The sequence below is a fragment of the Ylistrum balloti genome, unplaced genomic scaffold, assembly GCF_031769215.1.
Source record: "Ylistrum balloti isolate Yb309-2 unplaced genomic scaffold, AGI_CSIRO_Ybal_v1 Utg370022, whole genome shotgun sequence".
NCBI lineage: Eukaryota > Metazoa > Mollusca > Bivalvia > Pectinida > Pectinidae > Ylistrum > Ylistrum balloti.
Genome location: NW_026782089.1, coordinates 497,959 through 521,238, shown reverse-complemented (window position 1 = coordinate 521,238; position 23,280 = coordinate 497,959). Strand labels below are relative to the sequence as shown.

At 33.5% G+C, this 23,280-nt stretch overlaps 1 protein-coding gene across 1 annotated transcript; it reads right to left on the bottom strand.

Moving 5' to 3' along the window:
• Positions 1 to 2,027: 2,027 nt before the first annotated feature.
• On the bottom strand, positions 2,028 to 6,776 carry LOC132548651 (gamma-butyrobetaine dioxygenase-like). Its single transcript, XM_060212527.1, has 8 exons — positions 6,768 to 6,776; positions 4,826 to 4,950; positions 4,148 to 4,288; positions 3,663 to 3,723; positions 3,380 to 3,433; positions 2,801 to 2,869; positions 2,390 to 2,491; positions 2,028 to 2,135 (listed from the first exon to the last, which is right to left on the bottom strand). The coding sequence occupies exons 1-8, from the start codon at positions 6,774 to 6,776 to the stop codon at positions 2,028 to 2,030; spliced, it is 669 nt and encodes a 222-aa protein (XP_060068510.1).
• Positions 6,777 to 23,280: the final 16,504 nt, after the last annotated feature.

The window sequence follows — 23,280 nt, the reverse complement described above, 5'->3', positions numbered from 1 at the left end:
AGTCCAAGTAAGTAATGACACGTTCTCAAAAGTAAAGTCAGGTTCTGAAATGAGTTATACAACAACGAAACACACAGACAAACTAACAAGTATCAAACACGTCCAGCTTAAAATCGCACAAGGAAATAGGGTATTTCTCAATGAGATGACTATGACGACCTTAATATTTCCCCATAATTTTCGTCGCCCTGCATCTTTAGAAATCATATGTAACGGCTTTATCCGTTAGTTGACGACGTCTTGCTTAAAAATGGTGATATTGGGAACAGGCCTTTGAATATGGAATCAACTGCGATATATAAACACAGCAAGATGTTAGAGATCAAATTTATATTTTGATTGCTTTCTGCCAAACTCTTCCTCTCTCTTTATTTTAACAAGGATAAAAAAATCGTGATATTGGGAACAGGCCCTTGAATATCGAATGAACTGCGATATATAAACATAGGCTTTGGAAGAAAGACACAACAATTTTTATTTTTATATATAAGACCTTTACTTGAATATGCTGATATTGTATGTGACAACTGCTTATTATATTCGAACACAAACTTATTCGAATCGGTACAATTAGACTGGGTTTCTTTTAAATTTTCGTAGAAAGCAACTTAAATTAATGATGTATATAATTATAAATGATCCAATCCCCAACTTATCTGAAAGAATTTATTGAGTCCCATTTGCGAGAACCAGATTTCGATAGATATAATCTTTGTAGTTTTAGAAACAATACCTTTTTTAAGAGTTTATTTCGTATATGCTTAATTAATTCAGCGATATTGCTTAAGATTTAGAAAATGTCCACCAGCTTTCTCAATACATAGCAAGATAGCAGGATATATTTTGATTTTCAGGAAAAAGAGAAATTAATTCTTTTAAATCATGTATCAAAATCTGGATCATGTTCATGTTGCTTCAGAATCGAAACAGCGTCGCATTTTTTCTTTCATTGTTGTTTTAATATACAAATATTCAAGTCATATTATATAAAAATATTGCGCATGAAACTCATTACTATCCATCAATAGATCCTATCCCAATGGTTGCGAGATTTGTGATAAAAATGAAAATAGAATTATGTTTGTTTAGATAGAATTTCTGAGTCTTATCAGTTAATGGTCTGGAGAGTAGTGAACTGGACTTTTTTGTCTATCTCATGAGGCGAAAAAATTTAATCTCAACAAATGTCTACCAGTTTATAGCCTAGTGATAAATAAAATAATTTTCTATGTATTTAAGTAGAAGTTAACAATTTCCATGCCAATAAGTTCTTGAATCCAATTAATTAAACAAAATCAAATCAGGTAGATAGGAGTTACTTCTCTTGAGTTATATTACATTATAATCATCTGCTGACAATATTGTATGTTAATGTATTTTCTCATCCCACTGTGATGTGTGGGAGTGGACTGTTTTGATGTACCGTATATGTTTATTTGTCAGTAAAATTGTTTGAAATGGAAATGAAACTATTGTAAACAGACGACCTGATGTATTAGGTCTTCACTACCATCTAACCAGTCATCACTACTGTGCTAAACAGTGATTTTGTTCATGTAGAATCGTAGTTACACAAAACGCTGTACTGACGCTACTTAACATATTAATCTTGGATATACACTGGAGGTTGTTAACATATCAATCGTTGATATACGCTGGGGTTTATTTATATACTTATCCTTGACATACACTGACGTTTGCTTTCCGTATAAGATCCATAATTTTAATATAACAATATCTTAGATCTATATTTAATCCCGTGGTGGGGATGACAGTTCCATGAAACGGAGTACATGTAATATCATATACACTAGTTTGATAGAATTCGACAAAAAGCTTAAGAAATACAAGCCTTGGTATCATGTACAATTATACGGTTTTCATGAAAAATAAAATATCACATATATATAAGGTTATAGTTTCCAGTTAGATTATCATATATTTATAAGAGAAGATGCGAATGCTCTGTCTCGCTGTATACAATATTCTAACATTTTTAATGTCAGTTTCCATGTGATGAAGCTGTCTTAGGTCCAGTCGGTATTGCCAACATGACACACAGCTCTACCATTGTCCAACTTGTGTGATAGGTACATCAATTTGCTCTTGAAGTCGTCCGAATTAACGTAACAACCCTGCAACAGCAATTTAGTTTAAAGTATGAAAAATTGTATAAGACCCTTTATGGATAGAATCGTAACATCAGTTAGAATAAAACATAGTAGAAAATAATAACCCCTGGAAACAGACCAATACCGGAAGAGATATGGCAATTAATAAAGACAAACAAACAGTATATTATTTTCATTTATCAGCGGAAAACATCCAGGTATGAGTATTAATACAGCTTTAAAACCATTTCATTTTCAAGTGAATCTTGTTATCTAACCTGTAAGTGTCTTTCACCCTCTCCAGTGAATGCGTTTCTTGAATGAGCAAGTCGTCTGTTATTGAAGCAGATCATATCACCCTTCCGAAGACGTACGACTCTCTTGTAAAGAGAAAATACACGTATCAGCTACATTTGTTATCGTAGTTTGAACATTGTTTGATAGGATACAGTAGTATTATGTGTTGCATTGTATCGTTATCGCAAATACTGCATAATTAAATGACATCTTTGTGATATTTCAATGCCAACGATATGCCAACGTCTACTCATATTTTAGATAATAATCGATTCAATTTAAGAAGAGTGACATAGAGATTTATTGTTTGCACAAACTACATGATCTGGTTTTGTTTACATTTCTGCTTCTCATCAATTCATATATACACATATATATGTGTTAATGGTTACCCTGTGAGGGAAGTCATTGATAGCCCTGGCGAAAAGCTGATAGGCCCGATAGAACTCTTCAACATTGTTCTGTAATATGATAAAAGAACATTATATCGAACGTTTATCATGATATAATTATATATTGATGAAACATTGATCAATGATGAAACAGGATAATATCAATCTCCAGTATGTTGCGATGTTAGTATAGGTTGTTTACGGAAGAACGTTGTTGTTAATTGTCACAAGATCTATAACTGTAACAGTGACTATAGATCAATGCTTGTTTGGCATTACTTTTATCAGAATCAGAAGAATCAGTTTACTTGACTAAAATTGATACCATATCTAACTTATTATTAAAAAGATACATAAGGTACAATCTATTTTAACGAATATAAAAACATCAAGCATGAACTGTTTATTCAGATGTCATACACCAATGAACGTGTTTTATTCAGTACGTTCACTACCAGAATAAATATCTACTTCTGAAATATTATGCTGATTTGGTCATGAAATAGTTCTATATCGGTTGTTAGTATACAAGAAATATAATATTCTACTTAAACTGTTAATATGAAATGTAGTTCTTACCTCATTCACCAGAGGAGGTCCAAGTTCGTGTTCATGCCAAGTTATACTATTGATCTGAAAAAGAGGGGAAAATACATAATCCTTTTATGGTCACTCATTCTTTTAATATTTGATAACGTCATCAAGGTGAAATTGGTCCCATCTGTAGTTGAAATTACTGACCTTAAATTGAACAATGAATAGTGCAGAGCGAGTTCACAATCGTTTACAAATAATGACATGTCAAGGAAGAAATTTTAAAAAGCTGATAATTTAATCTTTTTACAAGTAAACCAATGTTTACCCGGTTCTCGTCGTTAAGAGATATCAGCGGCCTTCTGAGAATCATATGGACAGGATTCTCTCTGTTCGGGTTATATATGTAAAATAAACAGGTACAGCATAATACCATATATATCATGATATTAATCATTTATCTCTGATTAATATGATATTTGAAAAAATACATAATTCAGCAATGAAACATTAGCCTGATGTACAACAAACAATGTCATCATGAAGTGAAACCGACAATGGTTCTCTAAGAGGCGAATGATTTTCTTATATCATAGTGATAGTCAAAAGTGATGAGACGTGTTTAATTCTTTTTTAATATTTTTCTTTGTTACAGCAAGTTTCGTGCTTGTTTTCTCGCCTTGGTAGGAGGCTGTTAACTTCATAACCAACTCTGATTTCATTAGCCTCTCTCTTTGAACTATATCATGAAATAGGTAAACGTTTCATGTAAGTAGAAATATATCAGTGAACATAGATAAATCACAATATTACCGATCATAATGAATCCTGTTGAATGTAAACGGAACTTCAGTCAAAATACGGAACTCCTCTGGAAAATCTTCTCGGAATTTCTCAGCAATGTGATATAAGTCAACAAACAGGGTTTCACCACCCTCTAACGAGTCATCAAATCTTGATGAAAATTAGGTAGAATGATTATGCTTGGATAAATTAGCGCATACGATTACTCAAAGAGATTAGATCAGCATGGTCAAAATCGTGATATGGTTTTCAAAAGTAATGGTTGTTATCTCTGTAATATTACGACAAGAGTCTTCATGCTAAAAGTAAGGTTTTATTACCAGTAAAGATGCAACTCCTATTTACTATTAGAACATACAAAACTATAAGTTTGAAACATTTATAACGATTGATAACGAAATATAATACATGACGATACAGTGTTGTATTCATAACAACAGAAGTGGCATATTGTTGGACAGGTTATCATGATAAATTGACAATGATGTAGCTCAAAACACATATTTACTGTCGATGTGATATTATGTCTCTCATTCTCTGTATTTGGCAGGAGAGGCAAGTACTATACCATCTCCTAGTTTCTACACATAAATATATATATGCAAAAAACATCAATCAAGAATATAATTAGATATTTCTGTACAACTTTCAAATGTTCTCTTTTATTTTCAGTTTCACACAACTTACTTTAGACAGTGTAGAAACTGTACACCGGGCTGGGCTTCGTATATGGCCAGATCCGTGTGGAAGAGAAGAGCCTGACGTCCATACGCAGCGTTGATAATCTTCTTATGCAATTTGATGTCCCAGATCTGTCATTTACATAACATTTATATAGAGTGATTTATTATAAATAACAGTAAACAGGACAAGATATACTTTATACTTCAATCGCTTAACACAACAACTTAAGGTCCTTTGTCGTGTGAAATTGTTAGTACTAAAGTCACGTAAACTCACATCGTATGCACATATTGACCTCGTAAGGGCTCCACACTTCGGATACGTCACACTTTATGGATGAGGACATCTACACATGTGGACATGAGTTAGCAGAAGAGCTACCCCATACAAATAATAGCGATCAAAAAGCCTTTTTATATCCAGCTCTGAATAAAAAGAGCTCTGGATTTTACTTATTTTCTATAGCGGGTAAGACATGACCACAGCAAAATTATCTACTTCAGTATGCAGTCCAACCTGTGTACGTTCAGGCACAACGTTTTTCTGTGTTGCGACTGCTATGCATTATTGTTATTTTCAATGTACACAATGAGGTACACATAATTACTTCTGGAAGTACGGGTAATAAATATCCGCGTGAGAATGTTGCCTTGTTATGATTGGAATGCAAAAGTTGTCTGATACAACTTTGATTATTGCAGTACATATCAATACAGAATATAAGTATGAACCAAATAGAGAATTCCAAGACAACATTATTATCATATCAAGTTTCGATAACCTATACGAATCTCTATACAAACAGGGAGGAAATATCAATAGTCCTTACTTGTCAGTGATGATGATGATGATGATGATGATGATGATGATGATGATGATGATGAATGTCACCAAACATGTCCATGGACATAACTTCTTCACAAATGTCAAAAGGTGTCCTACTATTAGGAACAAGTCGCAAATTGTATTAAATGGGGCATAGAAAGATGTCATTCTCTATAAAAATTGTGTTGTAAAAAATCGCAAATATGACATCTTTGCGTTAATTCACGTGTTTTTGCTGTACATTGCATAATGCTATTTAGCTTGAATAGTTGGCATTTTACAAAGAGAGTATTCTCAACTTGGCTTGAAGTTTCAAGTAAAACGTAACACCAAATAAATTTACAAGTCATATTACAAAATCAATAGAGAGAAAAAAAGTTTTCTAACCTCACCGTATACGGTTCCTGTCAGACAGCCGATCTTATTCAGCACCTATTGAAAGACGTTGTAGTGATTATCAGTTCCGACTAGATAAGATATATCACTATTTACCTTTATAATATCATACGACTCTTTAATATGTAAATGGGATAGGATATTATACCTGAGGTCACAAAACGTGATAACAGACGAGTCAACATGTACACATATTAAAAAGGTATTTATCTCACATTTTCAAACTTTGATTTGTATCTTCATATTAACAAAATTCTTGGAAAATGTTAACAATTGTCTCGGTACAATAAAAACTTCTATCGCATATTAATAGGGAGAGAGAAAGTCGATTATACGAAAATGCTAAAATGAGGAAAAATCAACATGTCAATAATTTTCGTGAACCACCATCAGTTCTAGAAAGTGTCAGATTTAAGAAACAGACATAGAGGCATTGTTTCGGAAAAAAATTCCTTATATGTCTCATATTGTTTGTTCAACATTGACGAGCTAAATTTCTTAACAAACTTTCATCTCCGGATGTACGGCACAATATGGTTTTCGTCTTATTATGACTTAAAATCTAACTGTTTTCCTTTCTAATTTTTTTAAAGAAAAAACAATAATTAGATAACAGACATTATGTTTTTGAAATCGTCCTGAAAAACATTTTCTGTAAATATTTGTCATGAAATGCTCGGTCGAGGCTATATTACACCGGTTGGTGTGTAATACAGTCTGTTACCTTTGGCATATTGTTCTGTACAGACCAGTATAACACCGGTAGAAATGAGAGAGTATCGCTATGGTTTACAAAATCTCGAATCATTTAACTTGTTTTTCGATTAATAGTGTATGAACATTTGAAAATAAAACATATATTGACTTACGTTTCTTGCATAGTGGTGTTCGGCTGGTACGTCCGTAAGGAGACATATTCCCTGGTCATTTATATTTCTGAGCCATCTTTACAATATAAAATTTAAGTTGACGTAAGGAATATATCATGTATATTTATAAGGTCACGCTGTCTTAGTCTATGTTGAAAAGTCCCTTCGACTCCGATATTTACCTGTTTGATAGGGAAATTGCATATGAGTTACAGGTCAATGTATCTTACAAACACGTTCATATCAGAACACAGTATAACACAGCGTATTGCGTAAAGTGTCTTGTTGTGAAACATTAGGTTATGAATGCTTAAACATATTCTAATGTGTTTACCGCTCTTTTCTCAGAAACGTTGGAAGTAGTAAGCAGCATATTAATCGGCAGAATATAAGGATTTCTTTACTCGTGTATACTACATGCTTTCTATATTCTGTCATATTCGTTAACAATGTTCTATTAAAATTATCAACATTAAATATCCTTAATATACAAACTGTATGCAATAAAGGACATACCTGTATAATGAATCCTCAGATGACTGAACATCTTTCCAGGATATAACAGGTATTGTCATCTTTAAAAAAAAACAACAACCCCATGTCAAAATGTATTAAGTGTATTCATGCTATTATTGACCAGCTCAACAGATTTCTGGTCGGTCAATTAAAATTCTTAAACATATCATAAACATAATATCATAAATAACAGAATGATTGCACACAGTAATTAGCCTACATATTCACGTCTATTCTATGTTTTAAGATTGTTATCAAACCAGTTATTGAAACATGTGAGAAATCTCAACACATAGACGTGAAGTGGGAACTCGAAATATTGGGTATTATATAGATAATGAAATATTTGTCTCATCTCTCACTGACAGAAGAAGAACCTTAGCGTAACTACAACAAGAGTTAAAAGGGGTTACATTTAGTTAACAAAATAGACTCATCAGAAAATATCATCTCTACATACATCAGAGTGGAACTGAAGTTTTGCCTGATCTCTTACACGTCGTTGATTCTCCTTGGAATAGGAATGTTCTAGCAGATGTTCTGTGGTGAGTATCCCTTCATGATCTTCTTCATTCCATTGGACCTGGATATCACCATTCTCTTGAAAAGCAAATGCATGTTGGTAATTCAAGCACTCACTGTTCACGTGTTCAAACTCAAATTAATTGACTACCATATTAACATATATCTTATCATGAACCCCATTCTTCAAAAGACTGACTAATTGGTGCAATATTTCAGATATGTTATAGAATTTTAATTGTTTTACATGTCAATGGCAGGTAATTAATATTATATGATCCACGTTATATTTGACAGCTAATGTTTGAATGGAATTAAATCAGAAATTTAGTTTTTCGCTTGCAGATTTATTTCAATTTCATTTTTATTTTATTCAAAAATTAATTGGAAGCAAGGTTGTCTTTTCTTGGTTAGTCTTAGAATCGAAATGAAAACATGTCACAGTATTTTTCAGCCACTGCAAAGGATGTTTACCTTTTGAGATGACCGTCTTTAACGTTAGTGTCAGTGGTATTTCATTGGCAGGCCAGATCCAAGAATTACTTGCGTAATCGTTGCATTTGTTGCATCGACAATTAAATCGCAACCACTTGCTGTGAAAACTTAAAGAAAATAACACAGTTTCAATTTATATATTTATCCAATTTGACAAAACATATAAATTCTGTTTCTTGTTTACGATTGATTGTATTTCGTTTACATTTGCAAAGATCAAATACTTTGGCAACTTTACAGAAGGAATGGTCATTGTTCTGAACTGCAGTGAAAAGTGGATAAAATTAATATTTCAACAATTCAATTTCCCAAATTATATCGCATTATGATTGCAATGACTGCCTCGACCTTGTACAACGCATAGTTAGGAGATATCATTGAGAAATATTGAACTAAGTAAGAGCTGAATCAGTTGGGTACTTCGGTTTTAACTTTTGCTTACAAACTATCTAATCTTAGCAACAATTGTATGTGTTTGAAACGGAATTAATCACAGAAAAGTAGATGAATATACTGGGTACAAGATTTTTCATGGAATTCGGATGAAATACTAAGCCTGATAGTGATTATTTCAAAACTCTTATCAACCATAAATATTCAATGTGTAATCTTATCTAAAACATGAGCTAAAGTGGCGTTTTTTGATCCCATTCATAATACTTCAAGATCAGTTATAAGAATGCACGTTTAGAGTATAATTGTGGAAACTTAAAGGTCAATTATAATATAGAGATATTCATACATCTCAATTAATCTAAATTAACGCACAAGTTTCTAGAGTGTGAATCGTGTACTAAATAATAAAGGATGTGGCGACATAACTTATATCAGTATAACAATGCTACCCCACAATGAAGAGATAATGGTCAAGGATACCGAAACTGAAACATGCAGGGAATTTGCATTATACATTACTTAAACATTTTCTAACTTTTTGCTTTACTAAGGATTGCTCTCGAATCACATACGTTATCACAATCTGTTGTAAATGAATAAAAAGAAAACATTAAAATAGTCGAATATTGCAAAATTTGTTCGTAAACATCTGTTCATCCTATTTGCTAGAGACCGAAGCATTGAACTGTAAAATTAGAAAATTAAGCTTACTGTAATTTGACAACGCTGTATCTTTATTCTGTAAGTCTTCGTCTTAATAATGGAACCTACTTAGACAGCTCTCAGTGAAAGTTATGATTTATTTGCGATCTTTCCTAGTTTAGTGTTTTATTATCTAACTTACCTTGACTGCTCACCATCTTCCCATTTAAGAGACAGAGTTTTTTTATCGTCGGCTACATTAATCGCTTCTATGCCAACGGCTGATTGGTGGAAGTTGTTCTGAAAGACTCACATAGATCAATTTAATGCTAAAAAATATATTCTAATAGCACTTCTTTCTTTTGTCAGTCTGAGGTAGAGGACGAGGTAGATAGTGCTCTATGTATTTCAATCATAGAGCTATTTAATAAGGGGAAAAGCCTATTCTAATACATTGCAGAGACGACGGATTTATTGGTAATCTGAATGATTTCATACACTTTTGATCAGTAATTTTATAAACGAACTGATTTCAAACACTCTTGATCTGTAACTTTATGGGTATAACGATCTGATTTCACACATTCTTAATCAGTAACTTTATAAACGAACTGATTTCACACACTCTTGATCAGTAACTTTATAAACGAACTGATTTCAAACACTCTTGATCTGTAACTTTATGGGTATAACGATCTGATTTCACACACTCTTGATCAGTAACTTTATAAACGAACTGATTTCAAACACTCTTGATCAGTAACTTTATAAACGAACTGATTTCAAACACTCTTGATCTGTAACTTTATGGGTATAACGATCTGATTTCACACACTCTTGATCAGTAACTTTATAAACGAACTGATTTCAAACACTCTTGATCTGTAACTTTATAAACGAACTGATTTCAAACACTCTTGATCTGTAACGTTATGGGTATAACGATCTGATTTCACACACTCTTGATCAGTAACTTTATAAACGAACTGATTTCAAACACTCTTGATCTGTAACTTTATAAACGAACTGATTTCAAACACTCTTGATCTGTAACGTTATGGGTATAACGATCTGATTTCACACACTCTTGATCAGTAACTTTATAAACGAACTGATTTCAAACACTCTTGATCTGTAACGTTATGGGTATAACGATCTGATTTCAAACACTCTTGATCTGTAACTTTATGGGTATAACGATCTGATTTCACACACTCTTGATCAGTAACTTTATAAACGAACTGATTTCAAACACTCTTGATCTGTAACTTTATGGGTATAACGATCTGATTTCACACATTCTAAATCAGTAACTTTATAAACGAACTGATTTCACACACTCTTGATCAGTAACTTTATAAACGAACTGATTTCAAACACTCTTGATCTGTAACGTTATGGGTATAACGATCTGATTTCACACACTCTTGATCAGTAACTTTATAAACGAACTGATTTCAAACACTCTTGATCTGTAACTTTATAAACGAACTGATTTCAAACACTCTTGATCTGTAACGTTATGGGTATAACGATCTGATTTCACACACTCTTGATCAGTAACTTTATAAACGAACTGATTTCAAACACTCTTGATCTGTAACGTTATGGGTATAACGATCTGATTTCACACACTCTTGATCAGTAACTTTATAAACGAACTGATTTCAAACACTCTTGATCTGTAACTTTATAAACGAACTGATTTCAAACACTCTTGATCTGTAACGTTATGGGTATAACGATCTGATTTCACACACTCTTGATCAGTAACTTTATAAACGAACTGATTTCAAACACTCTTGATCAGTAACTTTATGGGTATAACGATCTGATTTCACACATTCTTAATCAGTAACTTTATAAACGAACTGATTTCACACACTCTTGATCAGTAACTTTATAAACGAACTGATTTCAAACACTCTTGATCTGTAACTTTATGGGTATAACGATCTGATTTCACACATTCTTAATCAGTAACTTTATAAACGAACTGATTTCAAACACTCTTGATCTGTAACGTTATGGGTATAACGATCTGATTTCACACACTCTTGATCAGTAACTTTATAAACGAACTGATTTCAAACACTCTGGATCAGTAACTTTATAAACGAACTGATTTCAAACACTCTTGATCTGTAACTTTATGGGTATAACGAACTGATTTCACACATTCTTAATCAGTAACTTTATAAACGAACTGATTTCAAACACTCTTGATCTGTAACGTTATGGGTATAACGATCTGATTTCACACACTCTTGATCAGTAACTTTATAAACGAACTGATTTCAAACACTCTTGATCAGTAACTTTATAAACGAACTGATTTCAAACACTCTTGATCTGTAACGTTATGGGTATAACGATCTGATTTCACACACTCTTGATCAGTAACTTTATAAACGAACTGATTTCAAACACTCTTGATCAGTAACTTTATGGGTATAACGATCTGATTTCACACATTCTTAATCAGTAACTTTATAAACGAACTGATTTCAAACACTCTTGATCTGTAACGTTATGGGTATAACGATCTGATTTCACACACTCTTGATCAGTAACTTTATAAACGAACTGATTTCAAACACTCTTGATCTGTAACTTTATAAACGAACTGATTTCAAACACTCTTGATCTGTAACGTTATGGGTATAACGATCTGATTTCACACACTCTTGATCAGTAACTTTATAAACGAACTGATTTCAAACACTCTTGATCAGTAACTTTATAAACGAACTGATTTCAAACACTCTTGATCTGTAACGTTATGGGTATAACGATCTGATTTCACACACTCTTGATCAGTAACTTTATAAACGAACTGATTTCAAACACTCTTGATCAGTAACTTTATAAACGAACTGATTTCAAACACTCTTGATCTGTAACGTTATGGGTATAACGATCTGATTTCACACACTCTTGATCTGTAACTTTATGGGTATAACGATCTGATTTCACACACTCTTGATCTGTAACTTTATGGGTATTAACGATCTGATTTCACACATTCTTAATCAGTAACTTTATAAACGAACTGATTTCAAACACTCTTGATCTGTAACGTTATGGGTATAACGATCTGATTTCACACACTCTTGATCAGTAACTTTATAAACGAACTGATTTCAAACACTCTTGATCAGTAACTTTATAAACGAACTGATTTCAAACACTCTTGATCTGTAACTTTATGGGTATAACGAACTGATTTCACACATTCTTAATCAGTAACTTTATAAACGAACTGATTTCAAACACTCTTGATCTGTAACGTTATGGGTATAACGATCTGATTTCACACACTCTTGATCAGTAACTTTATAAACGAACTGATTTCAAACACTCTTGATCAGTAACTTTATAAACGAACTGATTTCAAACACTCTTGATCTGTAACGTTATGGGTATAACGATCTGATTTCACACACTCTTGATCAGTAACTTTATAAACGAACTGATTTCAAACACTCTTGATCTGTAACGTTATGGGTATAACGATCTGATTTCACACATTCTTAATCAGTAACTTTATAAACGAACTGATTTCAAACACTCTTGATCTGTAACGTTATGGGTATAACGATCTGATTTCACACACTCTTGATCAGTAACTTTATAAACGAACTGATTTCAAACACTCTTGATCAGTAACTTTATAAACGAACTGATTTCAAACACTCTTGATCTGTAACGTTATGGGTATAACGATCTGATTTCACACACTCTTGATCAGTAACTTTATAAACGAACTGATTTCAAACACTCTTGATCAGTAACTTTATAAACGAACTGATTTCAAACACTCTTGATCTGTAACTTTATGGGTATAACGAACTGATTTCACACATTCTTGATCAGTAACTTTATAAACGAACTGATTTCAAACACTCTTGATCTGTAACGTTATGGGTATAACGATCTGATTTCACACACTCTTGATCAGTAACTTTATAAACGAACTGATTTCAAACACTCTTGATCTGTAACTTTATAAACGAACTGATTTCAAACACTCTTGATCTGTAACGTTATGGGTATAACGATCTGATTTCACACACTCTTGATCAGTAACTTTATAAACGAACTGATTTCAAACACTCTTGATCTGTAACGTTATGGGTATAACGATCTGATTTCACACATTCTTAATCAGTAACTTTATAAACGAACTGATTTCAAACACTCTTGATCTGTAACGTTATGGGTATAACGATCTGATTTCACACACTCTTGATCAGTAACTTTATAAACGAACTGATTTCAAACACTCTTGATCAGTAACTTTATAAACGAACTGATTTCAAACACTCTTGATCTGTAACGTTATGGGTATAACGATCTGATTTCACACACTCTTGATCAGTAACTTTATAAACGAACTGATTTCAAACACTCTTGATCAGTAACTTTATAAACGAACTGATTTCAAACACTCTTGATCTGTAACGTTATGGGTATAACGAACTGATTTCACACATTCTTAATCAGTAACTTTATAAACGAACTGATTTCAAACACTCTTGATCTGTAACGTTATGGGTATAACGATCTGATTTCACACACTCTTGATCAGTAACTTTATAAACGAACTGATTTCAAACACTCTTGATCAGTAACGTAATGGGTATAACGATCTGATTTCACACATTCTAAATCAGTAACTTTATAAACGAACTGATTTCAAACACTCTTGATCTGTAACGTTATGGGTATAACGATCTGATTTCACACACTCTTGATCAGTAACTTTATAAACGAACTGATTTCACACACTCTTGATCAGTAACTTTATAAACGAACTGATTTCAAACACTCTTGATCTGTAACTTTATGGGTATAACGATCTGATTTCACACATTCTTAATCAGTAACTTTATAAACGAACTGATTTCACACACTCTTGATCAGTAACTTTATAAACGAACTGATTTCAAACACTCTTGATCAGTAACTTTATAAACGAACTGATTTCAAACACTCTTGATCTGTAACTTTATGGGTATAACGAACTGATTTCACACATTCTTAATCAGTAACTTTATAAACGAACTGATTTCAAACACTCTTGATCTGTAACGTTATGGGTATAACGATCTGATTTCACACACTCTTGATCAGTAACTTTATAAACGAACTGATTTCAAACACTCTTGATCAGTAACTTTATAAACGAACTGATTTCAAACACTCTTGATCTGTAACGTTATGGGTATAACGATCTGATTTCACACACTCTTGATCAGTAACTTTATAAACGAACTGATTTCAAACACTCTTGATCTGTAACGTTATGGGTATAACGATCTGATTTCACACATTCTTAATCAGTAACTTTATAAACGAACTGATTTCAAACACTCTTGATCTGTAACGTTATGGGTATAACGATCTGATTTCACACACTCTTGATCAGTAACTTTATAAACGAACTGATTTCAAACACTCTTGATCAGTAACTTTATAAACGAACTGATTTCAAACACTCTTGATCTGTAACGTTATGGGTATAACGATCTGATTTCACACACTCTTGATCAGTAACTTTATAAACGAACTGATTTCAAACACTCTTGATCTGTAACGTTATGGGTATAACGAACTGATTTCAAACACTCTTGATCTGTAACTTTATGGGTATAACGATCTGATTTCACACACTCTTGATCAGTAACTTTATAAACGAACTGATTTCAAACACTCTTGATCTGTAACTTTATGGGTATAACGATCTGATTTCACACATTCTAAATCAGTAACTTTATAAACGAACTGATTTCACACACTCTTGATCAGTAACTTTATAAACGAACTGATTTCAAACACTCTTGATCTGTAACGTTATGGGTATAACGATCTGATTTCACACACTCTTGATCAGTAACTTTATAAACGAACTGATTTCAAACACTCTTGATCTGTAACTTTATAAACGAACTGATTTCAAACACTCTTGATCTGTAACGTTATGGGTATAACGATCTGATTTCACACACTCTTGATCAGTAACTTTATAAACGAACTGATTTCAAACACTCTTGATCTGTAACGTTATGGGTATAACGATCTGATTTCACACACTCTTGATCAGTAACTTTATAAACGAACTGATTTCAAACACTCTTGATCTGTAACTTTATGGGTATAACGATCTGATTTCACACATTCTAAATCAGTAACTTTATAAACGAACTGATTTCAAACACTCTTGATCAGTAACTTTATAAACGAACTGATTTCAAACACTCTTGATCTGTAACGTTATGGGTATAACGATCTGATTTCACACACTCTTGATCAGTAACTTTATAAACGAACTGATTTCAAACACTCTTGATCTGTAACTTTATAAACGAACTGATTTCAAACACTCTTGATCTGTAACGTTATGGGTATAACGATCTGATTTCACACACTCTTGATCAGTAACTTTATAAACGAACTGATTTCAAACACTCTTGATCTGTAACGTTATGGGTATAACGATCTGATTTCACACACTCTTGATCAGTAACTTTATAAACGAACTGATTTCAAACACTCTTGATCTGTAACTTTATAAACGAACTGATTTCAAACACTCTTGATCTGTAACGTTATGGGTATAACGATCTGATTTCACACACTCTTGATCAGTAACTTTATAAACGAACTGATTTCACACACTCTTGATCAGTAACTTTATGGGTATAACGATCTGATTTCACACATTCTTAATCAGTAACTTTATAAACGAACTGATTTCACACACTCTTGATCAGTAACTTTATAAACGAACTGATTTCAAACACTCTTGATCTGTAACGTTATGGGTATAACGATCTGATTTCACACACTCTTGATCAGTAACTTTATAAACGAACTGATTTCACACACTCTTGATCAATTACTTTCTGGGTATAACGACCTGAATCCATACTCTCTTGTGCATGTTGGGTTACTTTAGCTTTCATTTGATATGTGAATATTATGAAACCAGTCTATTTGTTTATTTGTTTATTTTAGAGAGCCTTTAACGAAACGAAATTCAAAAGTTAAATAAATTACTTCGAATCGAATTATACATCCTTTTATAACATTATCGTTTTAACAAACGTCAAACATGAGGTTTAATAATTAATAGTTTAGGAGATAGAACCCAAACAAAGAAGGACAAATGGAAGGGAAAATGATGGACACATATTGTCCCCTTCACCGTCTTCTGCGGTTCTCGATGAGAAACTTATCAATATATCAATATCAAATTGTTTTAATCTGATACATTTAATATTGTATGAACTCGGTTGCAATTAAAACCAAACGCATGACAAACAATATTAATTTTGGTTTGGTATAATTTGGTATCACAATTACTATTGCTGAAACTTATTTCTGTTGTTAATCCTAAAAGCTCGAGAATAAGGCCCCAGCATTTTAATTTTTTTCCTAAGAAATCTCTTTCTTTGAAGACTTTCTATATTCAAAACCATCTCATTTTCATTTGCTGTAAAGTATGTACGGCTTGCTTCATGTTGACTAGGCCTCGTCATTCTTCTTCACTTGATTGATCTTGTTTGATGCTACATTTCATAACATGTCTTCATCTGCTTTCAGCATTTACAACATTCACTATATGAGAGATTTAAACGCAGACACAAATCCAACATTTCAATATTTACATGATTTCAGAACGGGGCACGTTTAGTTGCTATACGTGACTGTCATTTTATATTTTCTTCCCATGCTATTACTATCCTTAAGTGACCTTTCGTGTTAACCTCCAATTATCATATAATAGGAGAATCCATACCAGTGTTCCTGTGGGTTATGTAGGTAGGTATATCGTTATGTAAGGTACAAATTTCACAAACATACATACATACATGTATATTGTGCATACATGTGTGGGAAAGGGATAGGTAGGTATACCTGAAATCGTTCAGGTGTGTAATTACATTATGTAAATGAGTGTGATGGTGTCCTTATGTTTTATAAATACATTTGAAATCGCGTATTCAGATGAAATACTATATTTTCTGCTGAATTGACGATGTATGCTAAAAGAAAAAATAAATACATGGTATGACTCACCACAGAAGAAATATTTTGACATCGATGTTTTAGCTCCAAATGTATTTGCTTTTTGTTTTCCAATGTTTCTGCAAAAAACATGAAGAAATACTTATGGCTTTTTGATGTAGAGATCTAATTGTTACTTATATGTGTAAATACAAATGCTTGTTCCTCCAACTACGCGTGGTGTCGTAAGTTATGCTCAGTCGTTTTCTTCCTATAAAGTATAAGCTATCCATAGAAAGTAAATAAAAACAAAATCTAGGAACTTTCATTTTCACATATTCAGTTACCAAAATTTTCTATATTCCCAAAAAATGGTCAACTTCATTATTGCTATTTCTTTTCAAATACCCGATACCTTGGTCATTTGCTTTGCCTGTTTTTTGGACAGTCAAAAGACGACAGGAAATCTAGTCTAAAAACACCATTTTATCTATTTTATCTACCTAACGACAAATGTATGAGAAAATTGAAATATAGAATTGATCATTAAAAATGTATCATAAGGATTATAACTAAAACATGTATAATCTGGATTATTATGTAAAGACACTGCTAATTCCTCTGCGTCAGTTATTACTTCTCCATAAGTTCCTCCTTTTTATAATGCCTCAGTCATGTGAGTTTGCATGGACTACATAAGTAAACATTATATATATTTCTGTAACCTATTATCGATGTCTTTACTTGTGCACATCCAACCTGTATCATATATTACTCACCCTTCCGAAACCAACGGATACCATTAGTCCGTTGAAAAATAATCCTTATATCCCTAAACACTGTAGAAAAACGTAACATTGTGGCTATCCTGATTCGACTTCTGCGGCGTTTCGTTTGCTGCACGACTTAAATGCATATGTTAAATGAATCTTATAAATGATGTGTAAAATGATCCTTGACAAAACTTTAGATGGACCGTATAGCACGCAAGGCCCGGTTTTATGTTTCTTCACTAAGTAGATTTAGGTAGATTTTTATTTGTCATGTATAATTCGTGTAGAGCATAATTTAAAAGATAACGAATTCCTCCGCAACATCGGGGACATTTTGTCAGCAGGCCGTGTATTTTGTACCTACCTATTTTTGTAAGGGTGGCCAAAATACACTGTTGCCGTTGCATAATTGACATCTGCTTTTTATTATCATAATCATGTTTTATGAAATATTTAGATATACAATTTTACCTATTTACCTTTGTGGCTTTTGATGAATAAATAGATCTGTGACATATATGCCCTGGGACGTCACGATTTTTCCATCTGAAACTGGTATAAGATCACCTTTTTAGTTAAAAACTGTCAATAAACCATCGTTTTGAAGTGGCTGCGTTTTTGTGCGGGATTGTCAGTTCGGCGGGGAAGACAGTATCCGAAATAACTAAGTTGAATCTGTGGGGAAGTATGTACCCGAAATATCTTATTATAAATTATACATGTTGGAAAAAAAATAATGTAGACCTTTTTTGTACGAACCGCTGATTCTGAACATAGTCTACATAATCTCGATTATGTCTCGTGTAACTCAAGCATGTTATTGGATTTCGGCATGTTTATATAGTTCAATACGGTAATGCTGGTGGAATACCATTTTAAAAACTTAACCCAACTCTTCGCCCTCCTTTTTATAATGCCTCAGTCATGTGAACTTATGTATGGTCTACTTGATGCATTAACGTATGCATGTACGTTGATATGAGTTTGCATGGACTACATAAGTAAACATTATATATATTTCTGTAACCTATTATCGATGTCTTTACTTGTGTACATCCAACCTGTATCATATATTACTCACCCTTCCGAAACCAACGGATACCATTAGTCCGTAGAAAAATAATCCTTATATCCCTAAACACTGTAGAAAAACGTAACATTGTGGCTATCCTGATTCGACTTCTGCGGCGTTTCGTTTGCTGCACGACTTAAATGCATATGTTAAATGAATCTTATAAATGATGTGTAAAATGATCCTTGACAAAACTTTAGATGGACCGTATAGCACGCAAGGCCCGGTTTTACGTTTCTTCACTAAGTAGATTTAGGTAGATTTTTATTTGTCATGTATAATTCGTGTAGAGCATAATTTAAAAGATAACGAATTCCTCCGCAACATCGGGGACATTTTGTCAGCAGGCCGTGTATTTTGTACCTACCTATTTTTGTAAGGGTGGCCAAAATACACTGTTGCTGTTGCATAATTGACATCTGCTTTTTATTATCATAATCATGTTTTATGAAATATTTAGATATACAATTTTACCTATTTACCTTTGTGGCTTTTGATGAATATATAGATCTGTGACATATATGCCCTGGGACGTCACGATTTTTCCATCTGAAACTGGTATAAGATCACCTTTTTAGTTAAAAACTGTCAATAAACCATCGTTTTGAAGTGGCTGCGTTTTTGTGCGGGATTGTCAGTTCGGCGGGGAAGACAGTATCCGAAATAACTAAGTGAATCTGTGGGGAAGTATGTACCCGAAATATCTTATTATAAATTATACATGTTGGGAAAAAAAATAATGTAAACCTTTTTTGTACGAACCGCTGATTCTGAACATAGTCTACATAATCTCGATTATGTCTCGTGTAACTCAAGCATGTTATTGGATTTCGGCATGTTTATATAGTTCAATACGGTAATGCTGGTGGAATACCATTTTAAAAACTTAACCCAACTCTTCGCCCATTTCTCAATATCAAACAATGATATGTTTGGTTGTATGATCGACAATCTAATGCAAGCAGCCAAACATAGTAAAGTGATTTTGCACTCTGCGGAAACAAAAACAATAAAAAACATTCAAGCGAGTAACGTCAGGATAATTTCAAGCGGGACAATGCACTTGTAGCGGGTGGTGTTGTGCCAAAAAAAAAAAAAAAAAAAACGCTGGGTTCGTTCAATGTTTAATCGATGTAAAATAGACATTCTGGAATATACAATAAAACATAATCAAATACTCTCACAACTTCACAAATCTCTCGTTACGTATTCCACAATTTGTACTCTTCTGTCATTAACACATTACATTTCACCGACTGAAACAATATTTATAATTCTACATTTGAATACAATATAAGAACTAATAAAATACTTTATAACAGGACCATTCCAATAATAATAAATTAAAATTACACTTACGGCACGTATCGTGCGCTAACATACAAGTCATGTATAAGTTTGCAACACTCCACAATATCACCTCATCCGTCATTTATAGTAGAACTACAAATAAGAAATAACCTTTTATTCAATTTACAAAAGATTTCAAGCAAGAAATGCATAATACTTATACGTTCGTACAGTATAGGATTTACGAATATGATAACACATATACAATGTTGACGCCAAATATTACCCTGAATGTTCATTTACCGTTAAAACATATCATTGAACATTATATTGTTGATACAAACACTCATCACTCACAGGGAGAATATATTAGAAGAAATACTTTAACGAGAAAGAAATAAAGTTAGAGAAAACTTACCATAAAGACAGGATTCAAATGTGCCCCGATATAGTATCAGACAAAAGACGTATACCCAGGAGAAACATTCAACCAATCAAACATCTTCGTCAAAGTCCGTCGTATGTCTTGTGTCCAGTCGGATACATGTACATAACCAGTACATATATATATATATACTGAAAGGATAAAGAAACGCAGGGTAATATTTATTCTGATATTTTGAAAACGCGTTCTCCAAATAAAGTGAAACTTTGTGGATTGAGTAATTAGGTCATATTACACCTTGTCATGTATCGAAAATTTAGCACGGTACATTGCGCAGCTCTGGTAAATGGTGGAAGGAAAAAACAAGAATCTCGTGCACCCTGTTGTTCTGGTCTCATGCAGCGTTGGTCAAGTCACTCTTCGTTAGTCTTTATACAGACCAACTGCTTCCCTAAAATTAATTGAGAATTTGATTCGTTTTAATACTGGCACGACTCAAAAAGTTCAGAGGGGTCAGGCCATTCAGATGCTGATACAAGGACAGCTGCAAAATCAGGTTGCTAGGCACTTTGGTGTTAATGTTTCCACCATAGAACGTCTTGTAAGACGTCTTCGGGAAACTGGGCGATTGGCCGATCGACCTAGGTCAGGACGTCCGCGCGTAACGTCACGACGTCAGGATCGCTATATCCTCGTCTCTCATGTGCGTAATCGGTGTCTTACTGCCGTTGAGAGTGCACTTAATAATCGTGGAAATAATGGGCGTCCTATAAGTTCAAAAACTGTAAGGAATCGATTACGAGAAGTTGGTGTAAGAGCACGTCGCCCCTACGTAGGTCCACACCTTACCCCTGCTCGACGTCAGCGTTGTATGGCCTGGGTCGCTGCACATGCTCCACGACGGTTTCCACTGAGGCAGTGGAGACAAGTTTTCTTCACGGACGAGTCTCGATTCTGTCTTTATCGATCTGACGGCCGTCAACGTGTCTACCGACGTCGTGACGAACGTATTACGGACGCTGGCGTTGTAGAGAGGGATAGGTTTGGGGCGGTTCAGTAATGGTGTGGGGAGGAATCTCACACGGGTTAAAATCACAATTGGTTGTTATTTATGGCAATTTAACAGCAGCTAAGTATAAAGATGAGATCCTCCGACCCCATGTTATCCCTTTCTTACAGCAGCATAATCTAACCCTCCAGGAGGATAATGCTAGACCTCACGTAGCAAGGATTTGCCAAGTCTTTCTGGCCAACAACAACATTCAACCACTAGATTCGCCGCCATATAGCCCTGATTTGTCCCCGATCGAGCATCTTAGGGACCAGTTGGATAGACAGGTTTGAAAGCGCCAGCCACCCCCTGCTACTCGAGAGCAGTTGACCAGAGCTCTGATTGAAGAGTGGGACAACATCCCCATAAGACGGATTAACGCTCTCATGAACTCTGTGACCAGAAGAATAAGGGCCGTGACCACAGCAAACGGCGGACACACAAGATATTGATGACTCAGTTCAATTTCAAATTCAAAATCCTATGGTTCCCTTCAATTTAATCGTTAGTACCTCTAAACCAATTGTCAGATGCAAAATACAAACTTTGGAAATTTTTAAGCTTTCATTTATCTGTAAGTATACAAAATTTCGTTTTAAATGAAGCCCGATATCATACTTAATTTCTGGTTTAAAGTTCACCCTGCGTTTCTTTGTCATTTTAGTATATATATATATATATATATATATATATAGTTCAATACAAAATATAGATACTTCAGGAATCACTACAAATATACAAAATATGACCCTATTACACACCGTGTAACGGATTTATTTCGCACGTGCAAATTGACCCATTTGGTGTCAAAACTGGAATATCTTACTTTTACACATTTTCTCAGACGCAAAGTAGGGGCTATGATTAAATATCAAAAATTAAAACTCGAGGAATATAAAAAAAAGTTACAGGTACGATGACCTCTTCAGAATATATTTTCTTTCTTTCCCTGATGTAGATGTTGTATTGAAGTTAATCAATTTAAAACAAGTTGAACCCTAATTGGTCCAGTAAGCTATTTACTTTTAAAAGGTTTTGTCCACGACTTTTCACAATACGATATTTCAGTCTAAAACATTGCACGCTATTACATGAACGACCTGGACCGAGTTGATTCATAGCTTATCTACATAGAATAACTGCAATTGATCGTTATTTTTTCATAAGAATTTCCCGTTCTAAGTAACAATAGTAATAGATATTACGATCAAAT